The 15,843-nt window shown below is 49.0% G+C and overlaps 1 protein-coding gene across 2 annotated transcripts in view; it reads right to left on the bottom strand.

Annotated features, from left to right (window-relative positions):
• Window positions 1–15,843, bottom strand: part of LOC116951916 (MAP kinase-interacting serine/threonine-protein kinase 1-like) — a 29,350-nt gene that overhangs the window by 10,525 nt on the left and 2,982 nt on the right. The window contains exons 3-8 of one of the 2 annotated variants that reach the window (XM_032970762.2): window positions 11,514–11,621; window positions 11,211–11,308; window positions 2,867–2,946; window positions 2,049–2,122; window positions 1,344–1,448; window positions 331–386 (exon numbers count right to left, since the gene is read on the bottom strand). In XM_032970762.2, coding sequence (XP_032826653.1) covers window positions 331–386; window positions 1,344–1,448; window positions 2,049–2,122; window positions 2,867–2,946; window positions 11,211–11,308; window positions 11,514–11,621 — 521 coding nt within the window. The remainder of the gene's footprint in view (window positions 1–330; window positions 387–1,343; window positions 1,449–2,048; window positions 2,123–2,866; window positions 2,947–11,210; window positions 11,309–11,513; window positions 11,622–15,843) is intronic. The other variant, XM_076073927.1, reaches the window with a different exon arrangement.

Raw genomic sequence — 15,843 nt, forward strand, 5'->3', positions numbered from 1 at the left:
TTTAAGGCCAAGATTTTTCAGTCAGGGGTGATGTTGCTATGTGCAATCCCAGAGGAAGCCAATGCAGAACAAGGGGGAGAACGTACAAACACACAAAAGGCACCCGAGTTGGGAACTGAAGTCACGAGTGCTACCACTGTGACCCTCTGCCCTCGGAAATACAGAACCATGGCCAAAAGGTGATTTATGACGATTACTACAAAGTTAAGTTTGTGCCCGACAGTAGATTTAAAGTTTTAAACGAATCTTGAACCAGGGACACAGCCAGGGTGTGCGGCTACAAGCAGGACGATGGCCGGTTGTGTTTGTACGTGATAGCCGAGCGGGTACCTGGTGGGGATTTTCGCACAGAATGTTCTCCGGTTTGAGGTCACGGTGTGCAATTCCTGGAAACAAGAGCGGCGGGGAACGGAACATTAACAAGAACATTTTTTTGCAGGGTCACCATGGTCAACAAACAGGTGAGAGGTCTACAGCGTCGGGCGAATGCGGTCGTGAAAAAGCGACAGCCTTGGTGATCTCCCCCCTCCCGCCCCAGCCCACACTGCTCCAGTTGAATGACTCTTGGCACGACGACAGTGCGAGCTTTGCCCTCCACGCTCTTCTCTCGCTGCTGTATTATCAAAATCATCGTGTCTCTACGCTTCAGCTATTTGCCGTTTGCATCGTTCACTTTGGTCACGGGACGAAGACCATTTCCCCCCCGCACCCGTTGGCAATCATGGCAAAATGGCTTCCACGTCACACCGACGTCGCTCAGCGACTTGCGAGGGTACTTTAATGTCGCCGTCTCTACCCACACTGCAGACACTGCCACCACCTTCACTCTCTATGGAGTGTCGGTGACATCACCACAGCGCTTGTGCCAGGCTAGATGCACTTTGAGGCCACAACACTCAAAATACTCACCCACCCCACTCACCACACTGCAGGTCTCACACCATTTCTCTTTCTGCTTCTACCCTCACACTGCTCACTTTGAAATTCCCTCGAATAATGACTGGGCTGAAACCATCAACTCCCTACACGAGAGAACCAGATTCATTTCTTCATCTACCTCAAAGTGATGGGCTGAAATTGTAATCATCACCTTGAGTCAATCTCTGTTAAAATCAGGTGAAACTCTCAAAACTTCTAAGCTGCGAGGTAGCCAGCAGCTGGAAATCAAGCAAGTTGAGGGCGGCAACCAATCCCACAAGGATCTTAGAAGGCATCCATGCACACTCCAAGCGATGTGTTTTTTTCTCTCTCCAGATTCTCTCAGCTGCCCTCGTTTAAAAAAAAGCATCGGCTAAACATTGAGATCAGGATCCTCCTGAAGGAGGAGACTCAGCGAGACGTACCCTTCTGGTGCAGGAAGTGGAGGGCGGTGGCGATGTCGCGCACCACCTCGCTTGCCTCCTGCTCGCTGAAGTGTCCTCTGCGCTGGATTTGGGCCAAAACAGTTCCTGCAGAGGAGGCCGCACAACCAGGCACAGCATGAGCCACTTGCCGCCATGTGTTGGGTTTTCACAGCCAATATAAGCGCTATTGTGATTCAATGGACTTTGTGGCTGGAATACATAATCTTTCGTCATGCAACTCTCCACCAACCAAACATTGCCAAACAAAGTACACTGTCAGCCCAAAATGATTTTTTTCAACTCAACAGTAAGTTGGAGAACACTAACAATTGGCACATTAAAACGCTTGCGTACAATTTAATTTGTTTGGCTGTCGGGTGATCAAGGGTTACAAGACAAAAAATGTGGCCATATAATTAGATGGCCAGAGCCAAAAATACGATACGAATCATGATGGTTTAGTTTTCATAAACTGCTATTCATGCAAATCGCATCTGAAAAACACTGCAACGTGCGCAGTTCCTACGCGGAGGGGAAACCAGACGCACGTTTGAAGGTAGTCACAAATCGGGGCGAGTAATTTGCCAAGAATTTAGGATCCAATTTTTTTTTATATATTTGGCCAACTCCATCAATCATACAGAACCGCTCTCTAGTTTTAACCATGTTTAGCCGTCAGTTGATGCATTACGAACGCTCGCTCACCTCCTCTCATCTTTTCAAACACCAGGTAGAAGCGGTCGTCCTCCTCGAAAAATTCAATCAACTGCAGAATGTTGCTGAAAAGACAACGTTTACAACATTCATATGGTGGTCGTAATCAACGCAAGCAAAGTCGAAGCCATTTTCCTGCTCAAATGAGCAGGGGCGGTGCTGCTCTCTCTCACGTTAATAGCCGAGCCATTGGTGGATATGCCACATTCCTATGGCAGGTGCGAGTTCATCCGTAGAATACCGTTGACTTACCAGTGTGGTAATCATTATCGAACCCAGAGGAATGATGGGCTGAAATCAGCCAAATCAACCCCCAACCAGGGATTTGAACTCACAACCTTCCAATTGAGAGGCGCTCTCTACTACAGAGCCATAAACATTTGAATACAACAAGGCTTTAATCGGCATTCAGGAAAGCCTCATTCGAGTCTTAAGACTCTTTGGAGGGTGCTGCGCAAGGGCATTGACACCTTTTTGATCAGGCATTTGTTTAAAAAAAATGGGGCAAGTGGCATTTCAAGTGAACAGAAATCAACACAAATGCAGCAATGTGGGCAATTCCATCAAGTGTCGGAGTTGAAAATCCGAGCTTACTGCAGAGAAACTGTGCATATAAACGAGGGGTGTTAGCGGAAACGGAAGATGATGATAGGGTCAGTGTAAAGAAAAAGATAGCAACAGGTGATGCAAACTCAAGCGAGATTTAGAAACCGAGCGTTGACGGGGATTTTCCGGAAACCACTGCCGCCGCCACCACCACCACCAGGTCATCGTTATAATCAACCAAGCCAGAGTGATGCAACACTCACTCATTGCCTTGGCACTGGTACAAAATCTCCACTTCCTTAAACACCCTATTGCGGCTGTGCCCTGCAGTCTTCTCGATGACCTGGAAGCACAGGGGAGAAAAACGCGCAAGCTTCGTCACAGCGACTCGCTCACACCGCGCCTCTGTGCCACCCTCCTCTGTGCCAACCCCCTTCCTCAGATCCCCACGCCCCTGCCCACCCTAACCACACAATTATATTCCGACTGGGCTATTATTATCCTGCTGCGATAAAATACATTTCCATGAGATAAGAAGTTTACATTCGTCGGGGAACGGCTCCCAGTAGAGGACGTGACAGAACTAGTTCTGGAGGCAACTTCACAATTGGCCCATTTACCCACATGCAAGACAAGACCGCTCCAAGTCCTGAAGATAACGTTCGTCGTCACACGCCAATCAATATTAAACACGAGCTAAACCAGATTTCACTATATTTGCCACAGTAATTCTCATCTGGTGACAATAACAATGATATTTCACTCTCACAGTCAGATTCCAAGTAAAACAACATTAAACGTAATGATATGTGCAGTTATTGGTGACCTCAATCGTGGTGGAGGCACCGTCCCCCCACGCACGCCTTGCATGCGAGGTGTTTGGCCAAAGTGAATGAAACCAAGTTAATGTGTTTATTTGTCGTCATTGGTGACCAGGCCGAGACTCTGAACTTGCTCAACTTGACATCGTGGCTTAAATCACGGACGAAACCAGGATTCGAACTCGGGAACTTAATCTGGAAGGCTAGCTCCGTGTCCGTGACACGACCATTATAAACCTGGCCACCCAGGCTATCTTTCTATGGGCAGTTCACCGTTTGTTTTTTTTACCAAAGTGGCTCCCACAGCTGCGCACATACAAGCAAACCCCAAACCCTGCTAAATGTCACAGGGCTCGCTGCGACGTTCACAGGCGCCGCCATAACCACTCGGCTCTTCTCTTGTAGCCGCCACACACATCGGGCTGCATGTCCCGGGCTATGGACGTGTTACCCCCCCCCCCTCGCACAGGGTGGGTTTTCGTAGACCCACGTATATAAGCACCCATTAGTGGAGTTGACCACACATCAATGGGGGAATCAGAGTTGTTTGGGCAATTGTTGGCAGAAGTTAAATAGCTGCCTTCCCGCGAGTCTGATTACCCCACACTTGCGTACGAAAACTATGCACAATACAAATTCTACAGCGCTCGAGGTGTGATTGACAAAAATTATGCTCTTAAAAAAAACATTAAGTTATTACATCTGGATTTTACCTGCCACTTCCCTTAAATAATGAATGCCAGTGTGCATTCATTACACAAATCCCTTGCGCGTCACTAAACGAGTCTGGTTTCTTGTTAACCAGGAATGCAGCACAGGTTTCAAATTAAACGACAGTGCTGCTGCACTATAGAACCTTAAATAACTTCACCACCACCTACAACCGCTGGCCTTCAGTAAAATTCTATATTTGTAAAACAAAAATTTGGGGCAGCAGCACTTCCTGCAATGCAACGCCACCGCCAACGTAAACGCTGACATTTTTATTTTAAGGACAAACGCCCACTCGGATGAAAACAAGCGCGCACACGTGCACCGATTGAAAAGGTAATTGTGTCCAGCCATTTCCACAACATCCGCGCGATTTGCAAGTCGACTCAACACACCACGTAGAATTTATTTCGTACCGTACGCAGCCATGTATAAAATGAGTACCGATTTGTGAAAAGTCAACGATAATTATTTTTATTCCTCTGAAAAGCTTCAATAACCCAACGACCAGGAGGGCCCTGCTGCATTAGAATCTTGGGCCAATTCCATTAACGAGTCTGCCTTCCAAAGAAAACTCCACACTGTATACGAGGATTGCCACTCTGCGCCACATAGCTGGATTTAATCTATTCTTGCAACTGCCGTGTCCTGACCACCTCACAGCCAAAGCATACAACACCTGGTATTCCCAAACAGCCTCCCATCCAAGTACATGGCAGCTGTCGAGATCTGATGAGACTTGGCGCATTCAAGGAGATTTGATCGTATGCGTTGTGGTCAGTCATCAAGACCGGTGGGCGAATCGCCCGTAGGTGTTCACTACACATTGTCATTTGTTTCCCACTTTCCTTTGTCTTGTGCCACTATGCTTAAGTAGCGCACAACTTTCTGGCACCAATCTCATGTTCGCCATCAACGCATTCTGTGTTCGGTCTTCCTTTCCCTGCCTTCCATTTTTTCTGAACACACTTTACATTAACCCCCCCCCCCCCTCCACTTCACAAAAGAGTGCAGAAGTGTGGTCACAACATCTACACCTCTATATAAGGAACGAAACAGATTTCTCCACAAATCTGGCTGTCGCCCGATGAAGCTAGTTGTCATTACTGGCAAAACGTCGTACTCGAATTGTAAATGTTGTGGATTTGCTCTCCAACACACCGGTGTGCTGTATTAGTGACGAATTGGCATGTTATTTTTATGTGACAACCCTCACTAGTTGGCCGTGTCGGGTTTTAACGACACATTTATATATTTACGCGATTCAACCCAAAAAAAACACTATTATGGACACTGTAGAAATGTTCCTGTTGTCCATCCTATACGTGTCCAAATAGGTCTCAGTTTCCTTGTCACTGCCTGCATCAGGTCTTCTTCTATGTAATGGTCACTCGGCCTATGGTTATACCAGCTCCTGGCATGGGAATGTAAAATGTTCCACCACCACCCTCAAGGTGAGCCCCATTGGATTTTTTCAGCAAGGAGACTGAATGGACCGTGGGAGATGCAGCCTCGCTGTGTGCCGAGTAACAGCCGCCGAAGGGGCCTCGGGTCTGGCACCGATCCCTGATGATCACAGCAATTGGGTCGATAAACTCAGGAGTCGAGAATAACCCAGCACAACCAAGTTTTAGCTGAAGCCCTTATTTAGCAATACTGTACCTGCCTCTTTGGAACTTAAACTTAATGCATACCTTTGTCAAACCACTGCTGGTCTCATGCCATCAGTCACAAGTGTTGTTTGACCATACTTCACAATGTTGGTCAGTGTCTGTTTGTGAAGGGGGCACCCTTGATTGTGTTAGGAATCACGAGCCACTGTTAAACGTGGCCGGGAACATAACCCAGGTTTCATAACGCTTGCAATAACCACAGTGCCACTATTCCAATACTTAAAACTGTTAACCATGCATTTTTCCTATTGCTTCACGTTGTTTTTTTTCTGCATTGCGTCATGGTTTGAGTGTGCATGCTGCTGCTCTGACCTCGTATCCCACCGAGCCTTAATTTGCTTCTGTGCCCCAGGTCTCCCTTTAGAGACCTTTACTCCGTGCCCACAAAAATCTTGCCAGTTCTCAGCGTTGGTTCGAGCAAGCCTGGCTCTGCCGATTAGCGACACCAAATGTCTAAACCCGGTCCATTTACTTGTACTGAAACAATGCTGATGAAATCATGTACTGTGCTGCCAAAAGGCCGTATTGGCTGATGGGATGTGTATAAAAAAACGTATTTTCATGTGAACAGGTATGTAAAAGTGGCGATTTCCGCTTGTTTATTGCGACTTAAGAATTGCCCACTATGAAACCGATGGTGTTAAGTCTCAAAACGGCTATTGCCGGGCATTAAATGATCCAGGTCATCTGTGCAGGGCCACGGCCTAACGAATTTCGCCCGCTCTGCCTATACTGCAGCGGCGGAGGAACGCGATGAACCAGCGTCAGTGTGTCTCGCGTTCTGGCAGCCAACCAACCCAACACCAGCGATTCCTCCACCCAATAAACCCAAAACACACAATTTCACCTCTTTCACGGAGGGTTTGGAGCATCGCAACGCTTCCAGCGGGCTGCACCCTCCCCCCAAAACCGTGTTTACATTGCTGCGGGGAAGCGACCGCCACAAAAATAGAAACCGCGGCCCGCCCTTTGACCCCTCCCACGCCCGCCCCCTTGGGCCGCGCCTCGGCCAATCGGAGGCGGCCGCGCGGTGGGGTGATGCAGGGTGGCAGCAGCTGACGGCTGCCAATAGCCAGAGACTTTACCTCCGAGTGACGCTGCGAGTTCACCTCGCGACTTCATTATAGACAAGTGGTTGTTTCGACTTAGAAACTTTCGTTGACTGCGGGAATTAATACGAATTGGTTCTTTCGGTAAAAGTCACGTAGATAGAAAATAAATACTAAAAAAAAAACACACGACGTTTCGATCGCAACACATAACGACCGCTTGTGTTGCGATCGAGAAGCGTCGTGTTTTTATTTTAATTTTCTATCTACGTGACTTTACCGAAAGAACAAAAGAATAACAAGTGGTTGTTGTTGCCGTTCCAGCATGACGACACTCGGAATGTTGCAATGACGCCGTTATTAGCCGGCCAATTTTTGTTTAAATATATCTTTAAAGCACTCGCAACAACTTGCAAGTGTTACGGGCGGAGTAGCTGCACCCATACATCTTTGGTTCTTTCGGTAAAGTCACGTAGGTGAAAAATAAAAGTTAATTAAATCACGACGTTTCGGATGCAACACAAGCGTCCGTCATCAGGTGGGAAACAATCACAGCAAAAATAAAACGGTTGCTGGAAATAGGCATCCGAAACGTCGTGATTTAATTCACTTTTATTTATTTTGAATTTTTATTTTTTCACCTACGTGACTTTACCGAAAGAAAACCGAAGGGTATGGGATCCTTGCAGTCACGAAAACTTCAAATCTAGAATGGCTGCAACCACTCATCATCTCCCGTCTTTCTTCCTTGAGTGTGCGAGTGACTTGGGGGGGTGTGTGTTTTGTTGTGTTGAGACTCGGGAGTAGGGGGAATTACTGCCTCAACGAGATGCGAATCTATCGAAGGGATTTTCCAAGCAAAATATTGTTTAAAAATTTACCCCCAAAAAACACCCCTAGCAGCACTTATCGACAGTGGCTCCTATTTCACTAAAACTCTCACCGTGGAGAACGCGATGTGTCGATACGTCAAGACGGGACAACGCGATTATCGCACGCACCCCGTAGCCCTGTTGTGTACAAAGACAGGGCCCTCCCCCCCCCCCCCCGGGCAAGTGATGTTTGCGAGCACCTATTAAGGCAGGCACGGCACATATGGAGGGGGGGGTGGGTGTGGTCAGCACCACGCCCGGCCGCCTTAGTCTCCCCAAGTGACGATGTTTACTACACACCACTGCACCAGGTACTCATTTGAGGCCGAGTCGACCTGGGGGGGGGGGGAGGGCCTAGGACCGGTTCAGATAATCGTCACCGGTGTTGGCCGCGTGCGGGATTCGAACTCGGGTCGCCGGGGTTCGTAGCGCAGCGCGCTAACCGCTACACCCACCGCTCCCATTACAATGACAAAATAACCCTCCCCCCCCCCCTGTATAGCCTCAACAGACTGTCGGGGCAAGTGCTGTTGAGCGAGCAGCAGCAGCAGCGGCACACCGAAAAAGGCCACACACACACACGAAAAGCCCTCCACACCACGGTCTGTGCTGGCCAGCCACCGACTGCCCTAAACTTTAACGACGACCTGGGCCGGCCAGGAGAGCTTCCACACCCCTGAGGAGCTGGCAACGGGAGCCGCGCACAACCGGATCACACCGGCCACGGCGGGCGGGCGGGTAGGGGGGGGGAGCTTCCCCTTCAGACTCCACTGCTATTGGCCAGTGCAGCGTCACGGCAGGCCGCCGCTGTTGCCAGGCAGAAACAGGCGCGGGAACGAGGGGGGTTGGTGGGAGAGGGGCGGCACCGAGGACTTTGGCCAATCGCAGGTTGCAAAGGGGGCGGGGCGCCGGCAATCGCGCAGCCAATGGCGTCGTGGCTCTGGGCGCGCGCGCGCGCTGTAGCACGCGGTCCGTGGCCGGCAAGGGGCCCGGTCCCCCCCGACCACCGACCCCGCACAGCGCCCCCCACCCCGCAGACCCCGCACATCCTCCACAGCCACGAGCAGCAGCAGCAGCACCACTCCTCCCATATTGAGGACCACCTCCCACTTTAAAAACAAAGTAAAAAAAAACTTCCCCCCCCCCTTCACATCCCAACAGCCACACGGCCTTCTGGGATTTGTTTTCTCTTGCCAGCAGCATTGGTTTTTAATACAGGCAGACCGAATCGGTTTCAACATTCGGCGTCTCATGAACAGAGTGAGGCTTGATTGAGCCAACGCTTGTGAACTGCGTCATGTGCTCCACATACAGCTGGATGCATCGAGTCTTTCAGGAACACGGAGGGACACTCAAAAGCATCGGGCGTTCAAGTGCTCCGATAGATGATTGATGGCAACTACCTCGTCCGGTATACAGGAGGTCGTGGTTTGGATCCAGACCCTGACGCCTGTTGTATATTTGGAGTGGTCGTGTATTTTTTTCCCCCTTCAGATCCTCCGATTTTTCCCTCCACATTTAGAATCAACGTGCGTTTAGGAGTATTTGGACTGCTATAAATGTCCACATACGCCACTTCGTTGAGCTTATCCAAATAGCTACATAGCTCAGTGGGCCTCACCTGGTGTAATAAAAAGTTTATGTTATTTATTTAGTTTTAGATTTACGGTTTACATTGCAGCGCTGCACACACGGCTTGTGTGAACGTGTGAACAGAGCGAAACACACGAGTTGCAACTCGGATGCCCCTGCGCGCGAGCGAATGTTTACGCGAGTGTTTTCCGAGTGGGGTCATCCACAGGACAACCCACCCACCAGCAGCCATGATCAATCTACTGCTGGATGATAGCCTCTACAAGCCGTTGCCATCAACATGAATAGCCACCCCAGCCGAATGAAATAGAGACCCAAACCTTTATTTATTTCAGCTGGTGATAACACATCCGCAGTGGTGCACAAGCGTAATTAACAAACTCACACTCGTCAAATGCACTGCAACCTTAAAAGTAAAACAAAAGATGCATAATTGGTGACGTTTCAGACGATGGCCTTCATTACACATTGCCTGTAATGTTACCCAATTTTTTAAATGTTGCTTTGAAGGCAAGTGTAGTTGACAGACGTGTTGATGATCATTTAAAAACACATTCTCAGAGCTGGAATTCAAGTGACAGACTTTTTGTGCAGTCATTGGTGGCTGTGCCAAGACCATCACACCTCAGTCCATGCAAGTCTATGGGTCTTGATGCGAGACAATTGTGCCTCTGATGGTATTAGTTGTGTTTAAGGTAACACAAAAACAGGTGGGCTGCGAGAAGACTAACCGCCTCCCACCCACATTGGCATTTAAGCTCCTGAACATATTGCCACTCAACAATAGAATGAGTCTATGGGTCTATGCAAGTTAGGGTTCTTGTTACACTGCTGCTGCGTTATCGATACATCTGTTGAGTTTTAGTTTGTCAAAATATCGCTAAATACACTGCATGCACCCACAAAGGAATTTACCGTACTTTTATCAAAGTATTTCTCAACTCGGTGATACTAAACATGTTCTATCGTGCAAGGGGTTGATAAACAATTACCTGGTTTACATAATACTACATCGCCATGGCCCTCTACACGAGTCCCAACGTTACTGGGTACAGTCTGATCAAACGCAGCATGGCTTCAACATCCAGGCCCACTCATCCCCTCTCCAGGTGCTCTACTTCTCCATCGGAATGTACATACACGTGTGCGCATATACATGCAGACGAGCAACTGTTTCCCAGTGCAGCCGATGCTGCTCCTCATCCCACCAGCGTGCAGGAAAATGCTAGCTGTTATCTGCAGTTATCATCATTCACAATGGAAAGTAGAAGTGGGTGTGTACGTGGCGTCTTTGTACGTATGTGTGTACACACACTTCTGCAACAGTATTGGGAGGCTTCACAGGGGACCTTTGTTTAGGCATTGCACAACAAATGTGCCAACTTGAGTTCAATTCCCAGCCATGTTATCCATGGCAGGGAGTGTGTGTGTGTGAGCATGTGTGAGCTTGTCCGTGTTGTGGGTGTAAATGTGCAAGTGCACCTAGCCTGGCAAGCACTGTGGTGACATCACCGCCACTTAGTGGTGGCATCACCACCACTTAGTGGCGAATGGCGTCTGTTGTTGTTATAGTTGGTGGGCATTTGTGCCATGTGTGTCCACGTGTGGAGCGGTAAGTGCAGCGGTTAGCACGCTTTGCTACAAACCTGGCAACACGAGTTTGATTCCTGCTCACGGCCAACACCAGTGACTTATCAGAAACAGTCCTGGGCCTCCCAGAGCTTGACTCGGCCTCAAATGAGCACCTGGTGCACTGTGCATGTTGCGGACCACCCACCCCCTTGTGTGCCGTAGCAGCCTTCATTAGGTGTTTGCTAACAGCTCTTGCCCCAAGTTCGTCAAGGGTATACAGGGCATCTTTGTTCTTGCATGTCCGTGTGCTCTGTACCTTGACCGCATACTCTTTGTTGTTGATGAGGCTGCAGCAAGTCTGCACGCGTGCGTACGCTCCCTCCCCGAGCAGCTCCCCCGTGAGCCGGTACAGGTCTGTGCCGACACGCACACACCACACGCCCATCAGTAATCACGTTCACCGCCACAGGGGCCGTTCTGTGGGGGCGCTGTCACCCTCCTCTTTTGAATGAGTGTCAGTGCTCCACTTTGTGGGTAAGATAAACAGCAGTTGTGCTCTTCCCCACAATCCCATCCATAGTCGATTGGCCGTGCATTGAGCAGAGTGCACTCCACTCACCTCCGAATCTCCCCGAGAAGCTGTCGGTCGCACGGGTTCTCTTTTTCTTGTTCTTTTTCCCTCGTTTTTTCGGGTCGATGATGTCGATGGGCTGGCTGCACGGGATATCTGTTGCGTGCACATCAAAAACATGTGTTCGTTAAGGCGAGAGATAAATGCCGTCTCTTTCAGATGCTACCACAGCACAAAACACAGCGAGGTATGCCACTGCTGCACCTTCGAAATCGCCTGTGTCACGATGCGTGGTGCATCATGGGAGCCGCCACGAATCGCCAGGTCAAGGACATGCGCTGCGTTATGAAATTTCACATTAAGCCAATGGAAGTTCAAATATGTCAGACAATAAAAAAATCGTCAGGTCAGACGATTTAGGAGAATCGTGCGTACTGTAATTACAGGAGCGCATTTACTCCGCCACGCCGCTGTGGACCACCTCGGGTTTCGAGTTGCGTTAGCCTGTAGGCCTCTCCACCAGCACCCGGGGTGACCAACAGCAACCGTGCACCACACTCCCGGCGCTCAGCCAAGCAACCGGAGTGGAGATCGCGCGACGCGGCCAGGGCACCGTTGCGACGTATCATCCGACACGTCATCCGACACGGGGTGGTAATTTAAACCGTGGCGCTGGGGCCGAGGTTGCGAGTCAAGGGATGAGGTCGCGTGTGGCACGATGCAATGAAAACTGCCGCTAATTCACGAAACCTGACATCACATGGCGGGGGGGCAAGTGGGGCAAGTGGTGACCGTGGCCGCCTGTGTGTTCATTAGTCTGCGAGGGTAGAGGACCCGACGCCACAGACATCCAGCACGAGGGAGGAAAGAGCTCATGGATTTGTGTAGGAACTGGTGGTACTCCCAAACCTACCGAGATGTAGTAGCCAAAAGTCAGTAACAACCAGTGGATTTGTGAATCCATCTGTGCAGATCTTTGCGTTACCCCCTGCCCCCCCCAAAATGCTCTAGGTTCCTCCCACGTGCCAATAACTCCAAACAAGAATTGACCAAACATTCCATTGTAGCAAAACCGTCATTAGAAATGAGTACCGAGACTCGACCAAGGTTTCCCCAGATAATTATAAAATGACTTGCACTGTTATTCCTGGAAGTCTATCAACCTATCCCGTCTAGCTGGATTCATAAAATGAGCATCACTTGTGGAATGTCAAAAACAGCTTTTCTACAGATAAGACTGAACCTGCCACAGTAAAATGTGGAATTTCCACCATTGAACATGACCGCCAACAAAACGTACACGAGCAGGGAAATTATTTTGACGGACTCCACTGCACCGATGCAAATCTGTAAACCCCGTGTGGCCAGAGGCGCCAGTGCTTGCAAATCCGAGTTTTGTTTCCGCAGAGGCTGCGACACAGATCGTCACCCCCTCCCTCCTCGCCTGATGCAACGGCCGTTCACACGACGGCGTCGCAACGCCGCAGGGACCGCGCGCGGGGTCTATGAACAGGCAGCGTGTGGAAACGCCAGCACCGGCCTCGTGCAAGAGCGCTCGCGTATAAACAGATAACAAGGCCACCATCACATGACCACCGCCGCCACCAACAAGCCGGGGAATTTTCCACAGCTCTCTTTTTAAAGTGCTACGGATTTCAGTTCACATATGCACTGTACAATTTACACATGCATACTGTACAGTTCGTTGCAGAGCATAGGCCTAAAAAAAAAAGGGCACACAACATCAAGTACCCAGTAACAAAACAGTACTAGTATGAAAGTTGAAACAGATAACAGTTAACGCATTGTTGGATCGTGCAAGGTTATTTTAAGAGTTTGGGAAGAGAGGCGATGATGGGAGGAGGAAATTTCCAAGTTGAGCAGTGTGGGGGGGGGGTGTTGTTGTGACCTACAGTGTGGTGGTGGTGGTGTTGAGTCCTCAACACGGATGGAGGAATCAATAAATGAAGTTCACGGGATCATGAACCATAGAAGCAATAGAAAAGAGTGATATGGAGGCGATTCACTTAAGTTCTGAAAACGTTATTTTATGTTGAACGTCTTTCCCACCGCACATAGCCAACCGTGCTAACTTGGTGCCCATGGAAGGACAAACTAATGCACAAAAAGCAGTTATTATTACTCCTGTTTCATTAATGCGAATCAGAAAGGCGCACTGTCGGGAGTTATTTATAATTAAAATATCCACAAGAGATGTCTAACAACATCCTTTAACAAGTCTGAGGCTTGATTATTCAGGAATGTGTCTGTGTCAATCGTTGCTTATCAACAAGTACTTGTCCCAGTAGTCTGTATGGCTAAACAGAAGATGTTTTTTGTAAGGAGTGATGTCATTTGTTGATGTGCTGCCCATAAGCCCGACCCTCAAGGGTTCAAACCCCTGGCCATGACACGCACAAAAAGGTGGGATCTTTGTGTTCTGCAAGCAAGAATGCAGGCAACAGGCACAGAGCCATATCGCCCACCAGCCAGGTAAAAAAGGATAGCAAACGGGTGGGCAGTGGCGAGCGGTGGTGAACGGCGGTGGGCAGTGGCGAGTGGCAATGGTTGGGAAGGTAATATGGGTGTTGCAGTCATGATTGAGCGTGGATTTGCTGGCACTGAGAGGGGTGGGCAGCTGCTGCCCGTGGCATCGCAGCACTGCCATGGCGCAAGGTTGCATCAGATTTAGCCAGGAGGCTGCTGTCACGAAGGTGAAAACATCACCAACGTATCATCCTAATCACCATCGTTGTCACATTTACACATTGCTGCAGCCAGTTTTAAGAGTCAGAATTAAATTTAGCAATTTAATTATGAAACTGGCTACAAAAACCATCGTGTAAAAATAGCCCAATTGAATCGTCATTTTTATTAAATTCAGACTAGTTTCTTGACCGCAGGATTTTTTTTACGCAATTTCAAGCAAGACAGAGTACCTGATCACTAAATTTGTCTGAGAATTGTTCTTGAACTCACTGGTGAGTGAGCAGAAACAATAACTGGTGCGGTAAACACTTGTACACAGGACAAACCGTGTGGCCTTGGTCGGGTGGTGGAGGGTTTCATGACAAAACTTTGCCCAAACACTACGTGGTGCAACCCACACGTAAATCACCATCATGGTTTATTATTACATACACCCCCACCCCCCCATGCAGCAACATGCCAAGGCATCAAAGACAACCAACTACTTATAAGCGTCTCCTTTCACATTCCACATTCTCATGGCAAGGTCACTCCATAAGACTGCAATAAAACAAATTTCTGAAATGGATGATGGGCGTACTCAGAATGACAACATTCACATTCTTTAAAGCAGGAACAGCTGCAACCGAGCGAGAGGAGGCAAACAACCAACTTCACAATCACCAAGGCCCCACCACCCACACCAGGTCCAACCACGTGCCGTGATCTCGCCAGAACTTTGGCGAAATTTCCAGAGGGGGGCGGCACTCGTGGAATTTGGTCTGATTTGCGATAAGATTTGGCAGCCGCAGAAATGTACAGATGCTTACATAATTCAAAGGGAGGCTCTACTGAAGACAAGCGCCACCAATCATCATTTGTCTCAGCAGAACTGCTTAGTGTATAGTTTGCCGATCTTCTCCCGTACCTCCAATTAGCACGGTTGGCTACGTACGATGGGAAATAAGTTCAACATACAAGCAAGACAGATTATACAGCATCGCAAGAAAACCTGCGCCCGTTACAAACTCCACCGCTATTATGAGAGGCAAATTGTACAGTCGGCGCTGTATAAAGTAATGCTATCATACACTGTACACATTAGATTTACCACTTGACTCCCCCCTGGGCGATTGGAAGAGTTGTAATTCAGGGTCATGGTTAAACTCAAGAATCGATCGTTTGACGTCGCGGTGAGTGGTGGGTGGGTGCCCCTCATGGTGCAGCGGTGATGTTCCGAACTATGTTTACGATGCACGAGAATCGCACAATGCGCGATTCTCACGCTCGCGATTCGACCCATGCATCATGCCACCCCCGCAGTATAGATGGACACGGGATGAGTTGTCGCTCCGATGTATTGAACAGTGGATTTTGTGATAAGATTGCCATTACAAAGGGAGGCCTGGACATCCCCATTTTGGAATTAAATCCGTTGAACTCAAACAGCCGTAACGGCCAAACACACACACACACGTCCAAACAGCATAGGCCGACTATCCTTCACCATAACCACTCACAAATAGAATTTGGATTCGAGCATGCAGGGTGATTGATGGTCAAGCGCTCGCCATTTCACTCCAGCCACTCGCTCACCGGCGGTCAGTCACCTTGATCGCTCAACTGTCACTACCACCATTGTTGACGTTCCCGTGAACCTCACTCTCGTTGGTCTAGAGCAGTGTGGTTC

This window comes from Petromyzon marinus, chromosome 44 (genome assembly GCF_048934315.1).
Source record: "Petromyzon marinus isolate PM22_M1 ecotype Great Lakes invasive population chromosome 44, UKy_Petmar_22M1.pri1.0, whole genome shotgun sequence".
Lineage (NCBI taxonomy): Eukaryota > Metazoa > Chordata > Hyperoartia > Petromyzontiformes > Petromyzontidae > Petromyzon > Petromyzon marinus.